This window comes from Bombina bombina, chromosome 1, assembly GCF_027579735.1.
Source record: "Bombina bombina isolate aBomBom1 chromosome 1, aBomBom1.pri, whole genome shotgun sequence".
NCBI lineage: Eukaryota > Metazoa > Chordata > Amphibia > Anura > Bombinatoridae > Bombina > Bombina bombina.
This window is the reverse complement of record NC_069499.1, coordinates 1455717798-1455736836: the sequence shown is the minus strand read 5'-3', so window position 1 is coordinate 1455736836 and position 19039 is coordinate 1455717798. Positions and strand designations below refer to the sequence as shown.

The following is a 19039-nucleotide window of genomic DNA, read 5'->3' as shown; positions in this document are numbered from 1 at the left end:
TAGTGGAGTGAGCTGTAATTCTTTCAGGAGGCTGCTTTCCAGCAGTCTCATAAGCCAAACGGATGATGCTTTTCAGCCAAAAGGAAAGAGAGGTAGGCGTAGCCTTTTGACCTCTACGCTTTCCAGCAAAGACAACAAACAAAGAAGATGATTTGCGAAAATCTTTGGTTGCCTGCAAATAAAACTTCAAGGCACGAACCACGTCCAAGTTGAGCAACAGACGTTCCTTCTTAGAAGAAGGATTAGGACACAGAGAAGGAACAACAATTTCCTGATTGATATTCCTGTTAGAAACAACCTTAGGGAGGAACCCAGGTTTGGTACCCAAAACCACCTTGTCAGCATGGAAAACAAGATAAGGCGAGTCGCATTGTAATGCAGATAGTTCAGAAACTCTTCGAGCTGAAGAGATAGCAACTAGAAACAGAACTTTCCAAGATAGAAGCTTAACATCTATGGAATGCATGGGTTCAAACGGAACCCCCAGAAGAACATTAAGAACTAAATTTAGACTCCATGGCGGAGCAACAGGTTTAAACACAGGCTTGATTCTAACTAAAGCCTGACAAAAAGCCCGAACGTCTGGGACATGAGCCAGACGCTTGTGCAATAGGATAGACAAAGCAGATATCTGTCCCTTTAGGGAACTAGCTGACAATCCTTTTTCCAATCCTTCTTGAAGAAAGGACAAAATCCTAGGAATCCTGATCTTACTCCATGAGTAGCCTTTGGATTCGCACCAAAAAGATATCTAAGCCATATCTTATGAGAGATTTTCCTGGTGACAGGCTTTCGAGCCTGAATCAAGGTATCTATGACCGACTCAGAGAAACCCCGTTTTGATAAAATCAAGCGTTCAATCTCCAAGCAGTCAGTTGCAGAGAAAGTAGATTTGGATGCTTGAACGGACCTTAAATTAGAAGGTCCCGTCGCAGTGGCAGAATCCATGGTGGTAGAGATGACATGTCCACCAGGTCTGCATACCAAGTCCTGCGTGGCCACGCAGGTGCTATCAAAATCACCAAAGCTCTCTCCTGTTTGATTCTGGCAATCAGACGCAGAAGGAGAGGGAAAGGTGGAAACACATAAGCCAGGTTGAACGACCAGGGTACTGCTAGAGCATCTATTAGTACTGCCTAAGGGTCCCTGGACCTGGATCCGTAACAAGGAAGTTTGGCGTTCTGACGAGACGCCATCAGATACAATTCTGGTGTGCCCCATAGCTGAACCAGTTGAGCAAACACCTCCGGATGGAGCTCCCACTCCCCCGGATGAAAAGTCTGACGACTTAGAAAATCTGCCTCCCAGTTCTCTACCCCTGGGATATAGATCGCTGATAGATGGCAAGAGTGAGTCTCTGCCCATCGGATTATCCTGGAAACTTCTATCATCGCCAAGGAACTCCTTGTTCCCCCCTGATGATTGATATAAGCTACAGTCGTGATGTTGTCCGACTGAAACCTGATGAATCCGGCCGAAGCCAGCTGAGGCCACGCCTGAAGAGCATTGAATATCGCTCTTAATTCCAGAATATTTATCGGTAGGAGGGCCTCCTCCTGAGTCCACAAACCCTGTGCTTTCAGGGAATTCCAGACTGCACCCCAGCCCAGAAGGCTGGCGTACGTCGTCACAATAACCCACGCTGGCCTGCGGAAACACATTCCCTTGGACAGGTGATCCTGTGACAACCACCAAAGAAGAGAGTCTCTTGTCTCATTGATTGAAGATGAAATAAAAACTAACAGTTTAACACCTCTTCTCTTTACCCTTCCAGCTTTAGCAAAGAGAATGACTGGGGGGTGGAGTTAGGGGAGGAGCTATATAGACAGCTCTGCTGTGGTGCTCTCTTTGCTACTTCCTGTCAGGAAGGACAATATCCCACAAGTAAGGATGAATCCGTGGACTCGGTACATCATGCAAAAGAAATAGTGAATAAATATGAAGTGAAAAAATGAGTAAAATGCTCAAATATTGAATATTCAAAACTTAAAAAATATGTGTTAGGTGAAAAAATGTGTTAAAAAATAAAGAGTAATAATAGAAAAATGGAAAAAAAAAAAAAAAACGATAAAAATGATTATAGTTATGTGTTATAATCCTTCTTGGTGGCGAATCTTCAAATTGTTTTTAGTGCTAAGAAAGTGCATTTGAAGAAAAAATCCGATCTAATAATATCCAAAGTCTAAAGTGCTTTTAGTGCAAATCCTGTAAATAAAAGAGATACAACATAGTGCAATACTGCTAAAATGATATCCAAATAATCAGAATAAAGCTTACATTATATGGTAAGCTTTATTCTGATTATTTGGATATCATTTTAGCAGTATTGCACTATGTTGTATCTCTTTTATTTACAGGATTTGCACTAAAAATAGACTTTGGATATTATTAGATCGGATTTTTTCTTCAAATGCACTTTCTTAGCACTAAAAACAATTTGAAGATTCACCACCAAGAAGGATTATAAAACATAACTATAATAATTTTTATCTTTATTTTATTTTTTATTTTTTCAATTTTTCTATTATTACTCTTTATTTTTTACACATTTTTTCACCTAACACATATTTTTGAAGTTTGGAATATACAATATTTGATCATTTTACTCATTTTTCACTTCATATTTTTTCACTATTTCTTCACTATTCATCCTTATCACTAACTTTGGGAAGGGATCAAATACTACGTCTTAAGGATTCAGTATCATTCCTAAGGATTAATTTTACTTATCCCCACACATCAGACTCAGAGACATTCTAATATAAAATCCAATTTGCTATTTCCACTTGCCATTTGGATCTACAGGATCATTGCAATATATTGTTTTATATATTTTAGACTATGGCCTCTAGTTATCAAGCCGTCAACCTCAAATACGCTGGAATTCCGTAGCGTATTTGTGGCAAAGCTGATTCGCCTAAGTTATCAAGCCCTACACCGGCAAAAGTAGAATATAGTGGGGGGGCGTGTCCGAACTGCGACTGTGGACGGTCGCATCTTCTTAGTGCTCCTGCTGAATATCTAACAAACCGCCGTTGTAGGATAATCAACACAGTGAACATACACAAAAAGTGATCAACACTACTGGAGTAGTGGATGGAACATAACAACCTACTAGGGTCGCTGCATTTGTGAAGCTAGAGCACAAGATTGGACAGTAAAGGTCTGGAGCGGCGGCTCAAGACAGGCAGCGTTACCCCACTCGGTCTTCCGAGGTTACTAGTCAGGACTGGTCACAGAAAGAATATTTATAATATCACAGCTCAATAAGACAAGCAGGCTTTTTCTTTATCACAGCGAGCCTAAGTCTACTAAGATATTTACTACTACGCAACAAACATGGCTGCCGGGAAAGAACATAGCTGTGTGTCCCGCTTAGACGACATCCTAGAAAAAATTTAGCACTGCTTTACAGACCTATTACAGAGGGCTCCTTGGGACTTCCTAATAGATTTGCAGCTGCCTGAGATCGACATAGGGAACAAGCTGGAAATGCCAGAGATGATACACGAAGGGGAAGGGGCCGCGGTAAATAGCGCCTCCGTGGTCTTCCCCCTTCTGAGAGAGAAAGAGACCATCACTAGTAAAGCAACACCTTCGCAAGATTCAACACGAGTGCAACTGCCTCAAGCGACGACTAGATCACACAAGGTCGTCTCGATTCATTATAAAGATCTGCAGTCTCAGCAAAAGCAAATCGGCAGTACACGATACGCCGCGGCTTCTAAGGTCCCTAGGAAGCGCAATACTTTAACCAGCGTTGTACCGAGGTCTGGTATACTTTGTGTGAAGGAAAGGTCTAGCTTGAAGAACAAAGGAAAATTCTGGATCATCACGCCTTCGGATAACACATCATGTTTAACATATGAGAATGTATATTTGCAGGTGGCCGTGCCTTATCACTCAGATGAAGGGGACTTTACCAATCGGCATGGCATGAACTATTCCCGGGACTATATGAGGCCAGACTGAAGAATGGTACTGTTATATATATTTCAACATTGTTGGCCCTAATATGTTAGTCATTTTTGTATTTATGTGCCTTTATTTTAAAGAGTTTGTTTGTTTAAAATATATTAGAGTAAGTTTAGGTATCAATTCTTCCCTGTCTTTCAAAGTTCTGAACTTTCTGGCGTCAGGCATTCCTATTGTCATTTTACATAAAGTATAAACAGGTTTTAGACATATGTACACACTGCCCTTTAATAATTGGTATGTTTCTTACGGGGTTTAGGGGGGCCCCTAGAGGGACATAGTCTTACACTTGACAAAAAGGATATATACTACGCACAATGCCTCAGTTCTTGTAAGAAAAAGGATAACAATGTGGGTCCCTTCTAAGTGGTCCGCGGCCGGGGCCGAGGTTGGAGATCCAAGTATTTATCATTAAAGGTAACAACAAGAACCAAGCCTTAATAGAAGGATTTTAAACTGTGTGTTTAGTGTGTTAAAGATCAGGGTTTGTACCATATTGTCATGTTCAGAGAAGTTTGTCTGACAATCTGCTCAGAGTCTATATTCTTAACCGTTCAGGACATCTTATATAGACTGAATATTCAGGGAAATAGTTAATTATCTGTTTTGCCAAGCTTCTTATAGTATTTAGTTTATAAATGTTGGCTGTTCACTCTTGTGTGGTATGTGCTATTATAGCAATCAGTCCTGACTCATGCATCTATCACAATTTGTGTTTGGAGACGAGTAGTTTCGTCATATTATGTATAATTCCTAAATGACGCAGTTTGTTTGTTTATTTGTGTTTTTGTTATTTTACGAAGAACGTTAACCCCACTAGCCTCAATTTATCGTTAGAAAAGGTCCAAGAGAGACCTGTATTTTTGTATGGGGGAATTGAAAACAAAAAAGAGGATTTTCAATAATATTGTAGATTTATACTCAGACATGACATGTTTATCTGCTGAATTGTATTTTCTATACAAAATGTATGTATCCTTTTTCCTCAATAAAAATAATAAAATAAAAAAAATAAAAAGTAGAATTTTGTGACGCAAGCTTCGATCCGCCGGACTCAGTCTGACACAGATCGATTCTTATGTCACTCCAGATGTTCCGAACGCAAGTTCGGCACAATCTGACTACTTTTGGTAGTTATCAAATGACTAGCAGGTACGCTCGGCACTTTTCCGGCCCAGCGTACCTGGTTTTCAATCCGCCGCCCTGGAGGCGGCGGATCCCATAGGTATCAATGGGAGTCTGACCATAGCGAAAGTTCATGTTCGATGCTGCCCGACATCCCATTGATTCCTATGGGAGCTGTCTACACCTAACACCCTAACATGTACCCCGAGTCTAAACACCCCTAATCTGCCCCCCCTACACCGCAGTAACTAAATAAATGTATTACCCCCTAAACCGCCGCTCCCGGAGCCCACCGCCACTCTAATAAACTTATTAACCTCTAAACTGCTGCTCCCAGACCTCGCCACAACTATAATAAATATGTGAACCCCTAAACCGCCGCTCCCGGACCCCGCCACCACCTACATAATACCTATTAACCCCTATCCTGCCCCCCCTATACTGCCGCCACCTATAATAAATTTATTAACCCCTATCCTGCAGATCCCGGACCCTGCCACAACTAAATAAATTGTTTAACCCCTAAACCGCCGCTCCCGGACCCCGCCGCCACCTATATTAAACTTATTAACCCCTAATCTGCCCCCCCTACACCGTCGCCACTTATAATAAATTTATCAACCCCTATCCTGCCCCCCCTACACCGCCGCAACCTATAATAAATTTATTACCCCTAAACCCTAAAGTCTAACACTTACCCTAACACCCCCCTATCTTAAATATTAATCAAACAGCGGGGTCTAGGAGCAGCGGTTTAGGGGTTAATAACTTTATTTAGTTGTGGGGGGGCTCAGTATAGGGGGTAGAACAGTGTAGTTTAGTGTGGGTGCTTAGTGACAGGGGTATCAATAAAGCTGGGAAAAAGCCGAAGAGCAGCGAGATCGGATGAGTGATAACTATCACAGTGCGCTGCTCATCGCCCCATACTTGGTGCGCGGCTTTTTGACAGCTTTTTTGATAACTTTGGCGAACGTATTCAGGTCCGCGGCGGCGATGTGAGGCGAGCTTAGGCAGGCATATTGGGGCCGGCGAAGGCAGGTAAGTAGACGGCTTGATAACTAGAGGCCTATATGTTTTAATCTGTTAGTTATTACATGGATCCATGTTTTTATTGTCATTGAATTATCTACTACTATGATTGTTTGCTAGTTTTATTGTTTAAAATAAATGTTAACATTTTAAATACATATCCTTAGCCTTTTCATAGGCGCTCCTTAGATTTTGCTCATATTCTTGGAGTAAGGATAGGATTCCAAGAATTTTGTCTTTGCTCCAGGAGGGCCTGGAGAAGGTTTTGTCTGTCAGCACCTTATCTGTTCTCTTGCACAAGCATTTGGCGAATGTGCCAGATGTTCAATCTTTTTGTCAGGCCTTGGTCAGAATTAGGCCTGCTTTTAAGGTGGTTGCTCCTTCTTGGAGCCTTAATCTTGTTCTTAAAGGGATAGGAAAGTCAAAATTAAACTTGCATGATTCAGATAGAACATGTCATTTTAAGACACTTTTAAATTCACTTCTATTTTCAAATGTGCTTCGTTCTCTTAGTATCCCTTGTTAAAAAATGAATACGCACATATCATACACTAGTGGGAGCTGCTGCTAATTGGTGCCTGCACACATTTGTCTCTTGTGATTGGCTAAATAGATATTTCTAGCTTCCCGTCAGTAGTTCAATGCTGTCCCTTCAGCAATGGATAACAAGAGAATGAAGAAAATTTGATAATATAATTAAATTGGAAAGTTGTTTAAAACTGTGTTCTATCTGAATCATAAAAGAAAATTTTGGGGTTTTCTATCCCTTTAAGGTTTTGCTGCGGCGTCTGTTTGAGCCGATGCATTCCCTTGATATTAAGCTTTTATCTTAGAAGGTTCTGTTTCTATTGGCTATTTCTTCTGCTCTGAGGGTATCTGAACTTTCCGTCTTGCAGTTTGATTCTCCTTATCTTATCTTTCATGCAGATAAGGCTGTTCTTCGCACTAAGTTGGGATTCCTTCCCAAAGTTGTGTCTACTAAGAATATTAATCAGGAAGTTGTTGTTCCTCTGTGTCTGAAGCCTTCTTCGGATAAAGAACGTTTGTTACATAATTTGGATGTGGCCTGTGCCACACTTTTCGCCTAGATTTAGAGTTCTGCGTTAGCCGTCAAAACCAGCGTTAGGGGTTTTAACCGCCCGCTGGTATTTAGAGTCAGTTAGGAAAGGGTCTAACGCTCACTTTCCAGCCACGACTTTTCCATACCGCAGATCCCCCTACCCCAATTGCGTATCCTATCTTTTCAATGGGATCTTTCTAGCGCTGGTATTTAGAGTCTTGGCTGAAGTGAGCGTTAGAACTCTAACGACAAGACTCCAGCCGCAGAGAAAAGCCAGGAGTTAAGAGCTTTCTGGGCTAACGCCGGTTCATAAAGCTCTTAACTACTGTGCTGTAAAGTACACTAACACCCATAAACTACCTATGTACCCCTAAACCGAGGCCCCCCCCACATTGCCGCCACTCTATTTAATTGTTTTAACCCCTAATCTGCCGACCGCACACCGCCACCACCTACATTATCCCTATGTACCCCTAATCTGCTGCCCCTAACATCGCCAACCCCTACATAATATTTATTAATCCCTAATCTGCCCCCCCCCCAACGTCGCCGCTACCTACCTACAATTATTAACACCTAATCTGCCGACCGGACCTCACCGCTACTATAATAAATGTATTAACCCCTAAAGCTAAGTCTAAACCTAACCCTAACACCCCCCTAAATTAAATATAATTTTAATCTAACGAAATAAAATAAATCTTATTAAATAAATTATTCCTATTTAAAGCTAAATACTTACCTGTAAAATAAACCCTAATATAGCTACAATATAAATAATAATTATATTGTAGCTATTTTAGGATTAATATTTATTTTACAGGCAACTTTGTATTTATTTTAACCAGGTACAATAGCTATTAAATAGTTAATAACTATTAAATAGTTACCTAGTTAAAATAATTACAAAATTACCTGTAAAATAAATCCTAACATAAGTTACAATTAAAAATAAAATAAAATAAAAAAAAAAAAAAAAAAAAATGCCCTACCCTATTCTTTACCCTATTCTTTACCTTACCAGCCCTTAAAAGGGCTTTTTGCGGGGCATGCCCCAAAGAATTCTGCTCTTTTGCCTGTAAAAAAAAACATACAATACCCCCCCAACATTACAACCCACCACCCACATACCCCAAATCTAACCCAAACCCCCCTTAAATAAACCTAACACTAAGCCCCTGAAGATTTCCCTACCTTGTCTTCACCACGCCGGGTATCACCGATCCGTCCAGAAGAGGGTCCGAAGTCTTCATCCTATCCGGCAAGAAGAGCACCTCCAGAGGGTCCAAAGTCTTCATCCTTTCCGGGCAGAAGAGAAGATCCGGACCGGCAAACATCTTCATCCAGGCGGCATCTTCTATCTTCTTCCATCCGGCGCGGAGCGGGACCATCTTCAAGCAGCCGATGCAGAGCCATCCTTCTTCACCGACGGGCTAACGGCGAATGAAGGTTCCTTTAAGGGACGTCATCCAAGATGGCGTCCCTCGAATTCCGATTGGCTGATAGGATTCTATCAGCCAATCGGAATTAAGGTAGGAAAAATCTGAAGTTCAATCCGATTGGCTGATCCAATAAGCCAATCAGATTGAGCTTGCATTCTATTGGCTGTTCCGATCAGCCAATAGAATGCGAGCTCAATCTGATTGGCTGATTGGATCAGCCAATCGGATTGAACTTCAATCTGATTGGCTGATTCAATCAGCCAATCAGATTTTTCCTACCTTAATTCCGATTGGCTGATAGAATCCTATCAGCCAATCGGAATTCGAGGGACGCCATCTTGGATGACGTCCCTTAAAGGAACCTTCATTCGTCGTTAGTCCGTCGGTGAAGAAGGATGGCTCCGTGTCGGCTGCTTGAAGATGGTCCCACTCCGCGCCGGATGGAAGAAGATAGAAGATGCCGTGTGGATGAAGATGTCTGCCGGTCCAGATCTCCTCTTCTGCCCGGATAGGATGAAGACTTTGGACCCTCTGGAGGAGCTCTTCTTGCCGGATAGGATGAAGACTTCGGACCCTCTTCTGGATGGATCGGTGATACCCGACGTGGTGAAGACAAGGTAGGGAGATCTTCAGGGGCTTAGTGTTAGGTTTATTTAAGGGGGGTTTGGGTTAGATTAGGGGTATGTGGGTGGTAGGTTGCAATGTTGGGGGGGGTATTGTATGGTTTTTTTTACAGGCAAAAGAGCAGAATTCTTTGGGGCATGCCCCGCAAAAGGCCCTTTTAAGGGCTGGTAAGGTAAAAGAGCTTTACAATTTTTATTTTAGAATAGGGTAGGGCATTTTTTTTATTTTGGGGGGGCTTTGCTATTTTTTTAGGGGGCTTAGAGTAGGTGAAATTAGTTTAAAATTCTTGTAATCTTTTTTTATTTTTTGTAATTTAGTGTTTGTTTTTTTGTAATTTATTTTAGTTGATATAATTGTAGATAATTGTAGATAGTTTATTTAATTAATTTATTGATAGTGTAGTGTTAGGTTTAATTGTAACTTAGGTTAGGATTTATTTTACAGGTAATTTTGTAATTATTTTAACTAGGTAACTATTAAATAGTTATTAACTATTTAATAGCTATTGTACCTGGTTAAAATAAATACAAAGTTGCCTGTAAAATAAATATTAATCCTAAAATAGCTACAATATAATTATTATTTATATTGTTGCTATATTAGGGTTTATTTTACAGGTAAGTATTTAGCTTTAAATAGGAATAATTTATTTAATAAGATTTATTTTATTTTGTTAGATTAAAATTATATTTAACTTAGGGGGGTGTTAGGGTTAGAGTTAGACTTAGCTTTAGGGGATAATACATTTATTAGAGTAGTGGTGAGGTCCGGTCGGCAGATTAGGGGTTAATAATTGTAGGTAGGTGGCGGCGACGTTGGGGGCGGCAGATTAGGGGTTAATAAATATAATATAGGGGTCGGCGGTGTTAGGGGCAGCAGATTAGGGGTACATAGGGATAACGTAGGTTGTGGCAGAGTACGGAGCGGCAGATTAGGGGTTAAAAATAATATGCAGGTGTCAGCAATAGCGGGGCGGCAGATTAGGGGTTAATAAGTGTAAGGTTAGGAGTGTTTAGACTCGGGTACATGTTAGGGTGTTAGGTGCAGACTTAGGAAATGTTTCACCATAGGAAACAATGGAGCTGCGTTAGGAGCTGAACGCTGCTTTTTTGTAGGTGTTAGGTTTTTTTCAGCTCAAACTGCCCCATTGTTTCCTATGGGGGAATCGTGCACGAGCACGTTTTTGAAGCTAGCCGCGTCCGTAAGCACCGCTGGTATTTAGAGTTGAAGTGGCGGTAAATTATGCTCTATGCTCCCTTTTTGGAGCCTAACGCAGCCCTTCATTGAACTCTAAATACCAGCGGTATTTAAAAGGTGCGGGGGGGGGAATACACGCGTAGCTAACGCACCCTTTTGGCCGCAGAACTCTAAATCTAGCCGTATGTTTGTTTTTCCGGAAAGAATAGAGGTCAGAAGGCTTCTGCCTCTACTCTTGCTTTTTGGTTGTGAAGTGTGATTCGCATGGCATACGAGTCTTCTGGGAAACAGCGTCCTGAGAGAATTAGGGTGCATTCCACCAGAGCTGTAGCCTCTTCTTGGGCTTTCAAAAATGAAGCTTCTATGGAGCAGATTTGCAAGGCTGCAACTTGGTCCTCTTTACATACCTTTTCTAAATTTTACAGATTTTATACTTTTGCCTTGGCTGAGGCAGCTTTTGGGAGAAAGGTTCTTCATGTGGTGGTGCCTTCCGTTTAGGCATGCTGGTTTTTATCCCTACCTATTCATCTGTGTCCCCTAGCTTAGGTATTGATTCCCAACACTAATTAAGATGAACCCGTGGACTCACCACATCTTTAGAAGAAAACTAAATTTATGCTTACCTGATAAATTTATTTCTTCAAGATGTGGTGAGTCCACGGACCCACCCTTTTTTGTGTTTTTTTTTTATGGGTTTTTAACTAAACCTCAGTGACCTCCGCACCTTATGTTACTTTCCTTTCTCCATTTACTTTCAGTCGAATGACTGGGGTTTATGGGTAGGGAAGTTATACCTAACAGTTTTTACTGTGGTGCTCTTTGCCTCCTCCTGCTGGCAAGGAGTGGTATTCCCAACAGTAATTAAGATGAACCCGTGGACTCACATCTTGAAGAAATAAATTTATCAGGTAAGCATAAATTTAGTTTTTTTTATTTTGGGGGCCTTTTTTATTTTTATAGGGCTATTAGATTAGGTGTAATTGTTTTTCTTTTTTATAATTTTGTTTGTTATTTTTCGTAATTTTGTATTTTTTGTAATTTTAGACTAAAATTTTTTTAGCAGTGTTATTTTTTTTTAATGTGTAATTTAGTTTTTTTAATTGGTAGTTATATTAATTTTAGTATAATAGTTTAGTATAATAGTTATGTTAGATTAATTTATAGTTTAAAATTAGGTTTTTTTAATTTCACAGGTAAGTTTTTATTTATTTTAAGATATGGATATTGTAATTTTAATATAAAGTTAGGGGGGTGTTAGGTTTAGGGGTTAATAGGATTATTTAGTGGCGGTGATGTGGGAGGCCAGAGGTTTAGGGGTTAATAAATTTATTATAGTGGCAGAGATGTCGGGGAGCGGCGGAATAGGGGTTAATAACTTTTATTAGTGTCAGTGATGGGGAGTGGCGGAATAGGGGTTAATAACTTTTATTAGTGGCAGCGTTGTCAGGGAGTGGCGGAATAAGAGTTAATAACTTTTATTAGTGGTGGCAATGTCGGGGAGCGGCAGAAACACAATTTATGCTTACCTGATAAATTTATTTCTCTTGTGGTGTATCCAGTCCACGGATCATCCATTACTTGTGGGATATTCTCATTCCCAACAGGAAGTTGCAAGAGGACACCCACAGCAGAGCTGTAATATAGCTCCTCCCCTAACTGTCATAGCCAGTCATTCGACCGAAAACAAGCCGAGAAAGGAGGAGCCATAGGGTGCAGTGGTTACTGTAGTTTAAATTTAAAAATTACCTGCCTTAAATGACAGGGCGGGCCATGGACTGGATACACCACAAGATAAATAAATTTATCAGGTAAGCATAAATTGTGTTTTCTCTTGTAAGGTGTATCCAGTCCACGGATCATCCATTACTTGTGGGATACCAATACCAAAGCTAAAGTACACGGATGAAGGGAGGGACAAGGCAGGAACTTAAATGGAAGGAACCACTGCCCGTAAAACCTTTCTCCCAAATATAGCCTACGAAGAAGCAAAAGTATCAAATTTGTAAAATTTTGAAAAAATATGAAGCGAAGACCAAGTCGTCGCCTTGCAAATCTGATCAAAAGAAGCCTCATTTTTAAAGGCCCAAGTGGAAGCCACAGCTCTAGTGGAATGAGCTGTAATCCTTTCAGGAGGCTGCTGTCCAGCAGTCTCATAGGCTAAGCGGATTAAGCTTCTTAGTCAAAAAGAAAAAGAGGTTGCCGAAGCCTTTTGACCTCTCCTCTATCCAGAGTAGACAACAAACAAAGCAGATGTTTGACGAAAATCTTTAGTAGCTTGTAAGTAAAACTTTAAAGCACGGACCACGTCCAGATTGTGTAACACAAGGATGGAACAACAATCTCTTGATTGATATTCTTGTTAGATACCACCTTAGGTAAGAACCCAGGTTTGGTACGCAGGACTACCTTATCCGTATGAAAAATCAGATAAGGAGAATCACATTGTAAGGCAGATAGCTCAGAGACTCTACGAGCCGAGGAAATAGCTACCAAAAAAGAACTTCCCAAGATAAAAGCTTGATATCTATGGAATGAAGAGGTTCAAACGGAACTCCTTGAAGAACCTTAAGAACCAAGTTTAAGCTCCATTGTGGAGCAACAGGTTTAAACACAGGCTTGATTCTAACTAAAGCCTGACAAAATGCCTGAACGTCTGGAACATCTGCCAGACGCTTAACCAGCTGACAATCCTTTTTCCAAACCTTCTTGGAGAAAAGATAATATCCTAGCAATCCTGACCTTACTCCATGAGTAACCCTTGGATTCACACCAATAAAGATATCTACGCCATACCTTATGGTAAAATTTCCTGGTGACAGGCTTTCGTGCCTGTCTTAAGGTATCAATAACTGACTCGGAGAAGCCACGCTTTGATAAAATCAAGCGTTCAATCTCCAGGCAGTCAGCCTCAGAGAAATTAGATTTGGATGGTTGAAAGGACCCTGAAGTAGAAGGTCCTGTTTCAGAGGCAGAGACCATGGTGGAAAGGATGACATGTCCACTAGATCTGCATAACAGGTCCTGCGTGGCCACGCAGGTGCTATCAGAATCACCGATGCTCTCTCCTACTTGATCTTGGCAATCAGTCGAGGGAGCAGAGGAAACGGTGGAAACACATAAGCCAGGTTGAAAGACCAGGGCGCTGCTAGAGCATCTATCAGTGTCGCCTTGGGATCCCTGGACCTGGATCCGTAACACGGAAGCTTGGCGTTCTGGCGAGACGCCATGAGATCCAGTTCTGGTTTGCCCCAACAATGAATCAGTTGTGCAAATACCTCCGGATGGAGTTCCCACTCTCCCGAATGAAAAGTCTGATGACTTAGAAAATCCGCCTCCCAGTGCTCTAGACCTGGGATATGGATAGCTGATAGGTGGCAAGAGTGAATCTCTGCCCAGCGAATTATTTTTGAAACTTCTAACATCTCTAGGGAACTTCTCGTTCCCCCTTGATGGTTGATGTAAGCTACAGTCGTGATGTTGTCCGACTGAAATCTGATGTACCTCAGAGTTGCTAACTGAGGCCAAGCCTGAAGAGCCTTGAATATCGCTCTTAGTTCCAGAATATTTAATGGAAGGAGAGACTCCTCCTGAGTCCACGATCCCTGAGCCTTCAGGGAGTTCCAGACTGCACCCCAAGTAGAAGGCTGGCATCTGTCGTAACAATTGTCCAATCTGGCCTGCGAAAGGTCATACCTTTGGACAGATGGACCCGAGATAGCCACCAGAGAAGAGAATCCCTGTTCTCTTGGTCCAGATTCAGTTGAGGGGAGAAATCTGTGTAATCCCCGTTCCACTGACTGAGCATGCATAGTTGCAGCAGTCTGAGATGTAAGCGTGCAAACGGCACTATGTCCATTGCCGCTACCATTAAGCCGATTACTTCCATACACTGAACCATCGAAGGGCGCGGAATGGAATGAAGAACCCGGCAGGAATTTAGAAGCTTTCATAACCTGGACTCCGTCAGGTGAATTTTCATTTCTACAGAATCTATCAGAGTCCCTAGAAAGGAAACTCTTGTGAGTGGGGATAGAGAACTCTTTTCCTCATTCACTTTCCACCAATGCGACCACAGAAATGCCAGTACTACGTCCGTATGAGACTTGGCAATTTGGAAGTTTGACGCCTGTATCAGGATGTCGTCTAAATAAGGGGCTACTGCTATGCCCCGCGGCCTTAGGACCGCCATAAGCGACCCTAGAACCTTTGTAAAGATTCTTGGGGCTGTAGCTAATCCCAAGGGAAGAGCTACAACTGGTAATGCCTGTCTTGAAAGGCAAACCTGAGAAACCGATGATGATCTTTGTGTATCGGAATGTGAAGATAAGCATCCTTTAGATCCACTGTAGTCATATATTGACCCTCCTGGATCAGTGGTAGGATGGTACGAATAGTTTCCATCTTGAACGACGGAACTTTGAGGAATTTGTTTAATATCTTTAGATCCAAAATTGGTCTGAAGGTTCCCTCTTTTTTGGGAACCACAAACAGATTTGAGTAAAAACCCTGTCCCTGTTCCTCCTTTGGAACTGGATGGATCACTCCCATAACTAGGAGGTCTTGTACACAGTGTAAGAATGCCTCTCTCTTTATCTGGTGTGCAGATAATTGTGAAAGGTGAAATTTCCCTTTTGGGGGGGAAGCTTTGAAGTCCAGAAGATATCCCTGGGATATAATTTCCAACGCCCAGGGATCCTGAACATCTCTTGCCCACGCCTGGGCAAAGAGTGAAAGTCTGCCCCCTACTAGATCCGTTCCCGGATAAGGGGCCGTTCCTTCATGCTGTCTTAGAGGCAGCAGCAGGCTTTTTTACCTGCTTACCCTTTTTCCAGGTCAGGTTTGGTCTCCAGACCGTCTTGGATTGAGCAAAAATTCCCTCTTATTTATTATTAGAGGAAGTTGATGCCGGACCTGCCTTGAAGTTTTGAAAGGCACGAAAATTAGACTGTTTGGCCCTAGATTTGGACCTGTCCTGAGGAAGGGCATGACCTTTTCCTCCAGTGATATCAGCAATAATCTCCTTCAACCAGGCCCGAATAGGGTCTGCCCCTTGAAGAGAATGTTAAGTAGCTTAGATTTTGAAGTCACGTCAGCTGACCATGATCTAAGCCATAGTGCTCTGCGCGCCTGTATAGCAAAACCAGAATTCTTAGCCGTTAGTTTAGTCAAATGAACAATGGCATCAGAATAAAAGAATTGGCTAGCTTAAGTGCTCTAAGTTTGCCAAGTATGTCATCCAATGGAGTCGCTACCTGTAAAGCCTCTTCCAGAGACTCAAACCAGTACGCCGCAGCAGCAGTAACAGGGGCAATGCATGCAAGGGGCTGTAGGATAAAACCTTGTTGAATAAATATTTTCTTAAGGTAACCTCTAATTTTTTATCCATTGGATCTAAAAAAAAAAAAGCACAACTGTCCTCGACAGGGATAGTAGTAAGCTTTACTAGAGTAGAAACTGCTCCCTCCACCTTAGGGACTGTCTGCCATAAGTCCCGTGTGGTGGCGCCTATTGGAAACATTTTTCTAAAAATAGGAGGGGAAGAGAATGGCACACCTGGTCTATCCCATTCCTTATTAATAATTTCTGTAAACCTTTTAGGTATTTGGAAAAACATTAGTACACACCGGCACTGCAAAGTATTTATCCAGTCTACACAATTTCTCTGGCACTGCAATGGTATCACAGTCATTCAGAGCAGCTAAAACCTCCCTAAGCAACACGCGGAGGTGTTCAAGCTTAAATTTAAATGTAGAAATATTAGAATCAGGTATCTTTCCTGAGTCATTAACATCACCCACTGACTGAAGCTCTCTTTCCTCAGCTTCTGCATATTGTGAGGCAGTATCAGACATGGTTCTTAAAGCATCAGTATGCTCTGCATTTTGTCTCACCCCAGAGCTATCTCGCTTACCTCTAAGTTCAGGTAGTCTGGCTAATACCGCTGACAGTGTATTATCCATGACTGCCGCCATGTCTTGTAAAGAAAACGCTATGGGCGCCCTAGATGTACTTGGCGCCATTTGAGCGTGAGTCCCTTAAGCGTGAGTCAAAGGGTCTGACACGTGGGGAAAGTTAGTCGGCATAACTTCCCCCTCGTCAGATTCCTCTGGTGATAAATTTTTTAAAGACAGAAAATGATCTTTATTGCATAAAATGAAATCAGTACATTTGGTACACATTCTAAGAGGGGGTTCCACCATGGCTTTTAAACATAATAAACAAGGAATTTCTTCTATGTCAGACATGTTTATACAGAATAGCAATGAGACTAGCAAGCTTGGAAAACACTTTAAATCAAGTTAACAAGCAAATATAAAAAACGGTACTGTGCCTTTAAGAGAAACAAATTTTGTCAGAATTTGAAAAACAGTGAAAAAATGCAGTAAATCAAACGAAATGTTTACAGTGTGTATAATAGGCTAACAGAGCATTGCACCCACTTGCAAATGGATGATTAACCCCTTAGTTCAAAAAACGGATCAAAAAAACGAAATAGACGTTTTTTAACAGTCACAACCAACTGCCACAGCAAGCTGTGGCCCTACCTTCCCCAATAAACGACTTTGGAAAGCCTTTGGGCCCTTTAGAGATGTGCTATAGCATTCAGAGGGCCTTTGAGGGAAGCTGGATGTCACAGTTTGTAATTTTAACTGCACCAACTGTAACTTTTATACTACAACAGTGGAAATTGTTTCTAGTCAAAATTTAAGCCAGCCATGTGGAAAAAACTAGGCCCCAATAAAGTTTTATCACCAAAGCATATATAAAAACGATTAAACATGCCAGCAAACGTTTTATATTGTAATATCATAAGGGTATTACCCCTGGGAGTAAGCATGATACCAGTCTTTATTAAATCACTGTATTCAGGCTTAACTTACATTAATCCGGTATCAGCAGCATTTTCTAGTGTTTTCCATCTCTAGAAAAAATTATAACTGCACATACCTGATAGCAGAATAAACTGCACGCCATTCTCTCGCTAAAGTTACCTCATCTGTGTAATCCCCTCAGACATATGTGAGAACAGCAATGGATCTTAGTTACAACCTGCTAAGATCATAGAAACCTCAGGCAGATTCTTCTTCTATTTACTGCCTGAGATAAAATAGCACAACTCCGGTACTATTTAAAAATAACAAACTTTTGATTAAAGAAAATAAACTAGCTATATTTAACCACTCTCTCCTACAACGTCCTTGCTTGTTGAGAGTTGCAAGAGAATGACTGGGTATGACAGTTAGGGGAGGAGCTATATTACAGCTCTGCTGTGGGTGTCCTCTTGCAACTTCCTGTTGGGAATGAGAATATCCCACAAGTAATGGATGATCCGTGGACTGGATACACCTTACAAGAGAAATAGGGGTTAATAACTTTTACTAGTGGCGGTGATTTCGGGGAGCGGCGGAATAGGGATTAATAACTTTTATTAGTGGCGGCCATGTCGGGAGCTGCAGATTAGGGGTTAATAACTTTATTATAGTGGCGGCGATGTCGGGGGACGCAGATTAGGGGTGTTTAGACTTGGGGTTTATGTTAGGGTGTTAGGTTTAAGCGTAACTTTTTTTTCCCTATAGACATCAATGGGGTTGAGTTACGGAGATCGCCATTCCGCACTTCAGGTGTTATTTTTTTTTCTAACACCTTCTCCCCATTGATGTCTATGGAGAAAGCGTGCACGAGCACGTATTCTCAGTCCTTGGATTTTGTGCGGTATGGAGCTTATCGCCACCATATCGCACACACAATGGCAGCGCTATGGAGGGTGAAATAACGCAACTTTTGTTGCGTTCGTTTCACACCCTCTATAGTGCAAAACTCGTAATCTAGGCGTGAATTCATTACTAGCACTGTTACCAGGTGTAGATTGACCTTTCAATGTCTCCTACCAGCGGGGAAGCTGTAGCAGCAAGAACGATGCTAACTCATTAATGAAGTGGAACATGGAAAGCTTGTAGAATTCTTGACCCACAGTCGTCTCCCAGCACTGAAAAGACAGGAAAGTTGACATTATGATACATGCATATATATATATATAAGCTGTAGAAAATGAATCCTCCCACCTGGGTCAGCCACCTGGGTGCAGCATTGATATCAGTAGTAGAAACAGAAATGATGCACTCTCAGGATTTTTTAATCCGATGAAAGATCTAATTGTGATCTGAAACGTCATCCAATAAATTTGACACTGAATTGTGAAAGTCATGAGAGTGCATTATTTCTATTTCTAATATATATATATATAATAAAGAGAAGCCACTCACAGCACCAAATGTTAATAGAGCAAGAATCGACCCCAATCTGCAATCTTAAGTATATAGCAGACTATGGGTGCCAGGCAATAGAGTCTATAATAATATAAAAAAAATTAAGAAATAGGTTCATAAGAACTGAGTCTATTATAGTCAGCACTGATTTATAAAGCCAAAATTATAATGACCCAATGCAGGGCTGAGAGACACCTGGGGGGACACATAAATTAAAAAAAACGCACCCTAAATCATTGGAGTAGTGCATTCATTTATTTAAAATACCATAAACCACAGTTAAAGTGTTATCGACACTAGGTGACCAGTCATAATGATAC

General features: G+C 41.3%; 1 protein-coding gene across 2 annotated transcripts in view; it reads right to left on the bottom strand.

The window, feature by feature from the left end:
• Positions 1–19039, bottom strand: part of TMC8 (transmembrane channel like 8) — a 216632-nt gene that overhangs the window by 91947 nt on the left and 105646 nt on the right. For both annotated transcript variants that reach the window (XM_053706053.1, XM_053706045.1), the window contains exon 11: positions 18342–18439. In XM_053706053.1, the coding sequence (XP_053562028.1) occupies positions 18342–18439 (98 nt within the window). The remainder of the gene's footprint in view (positions 1–18341; positions 18440–19039) is intronic.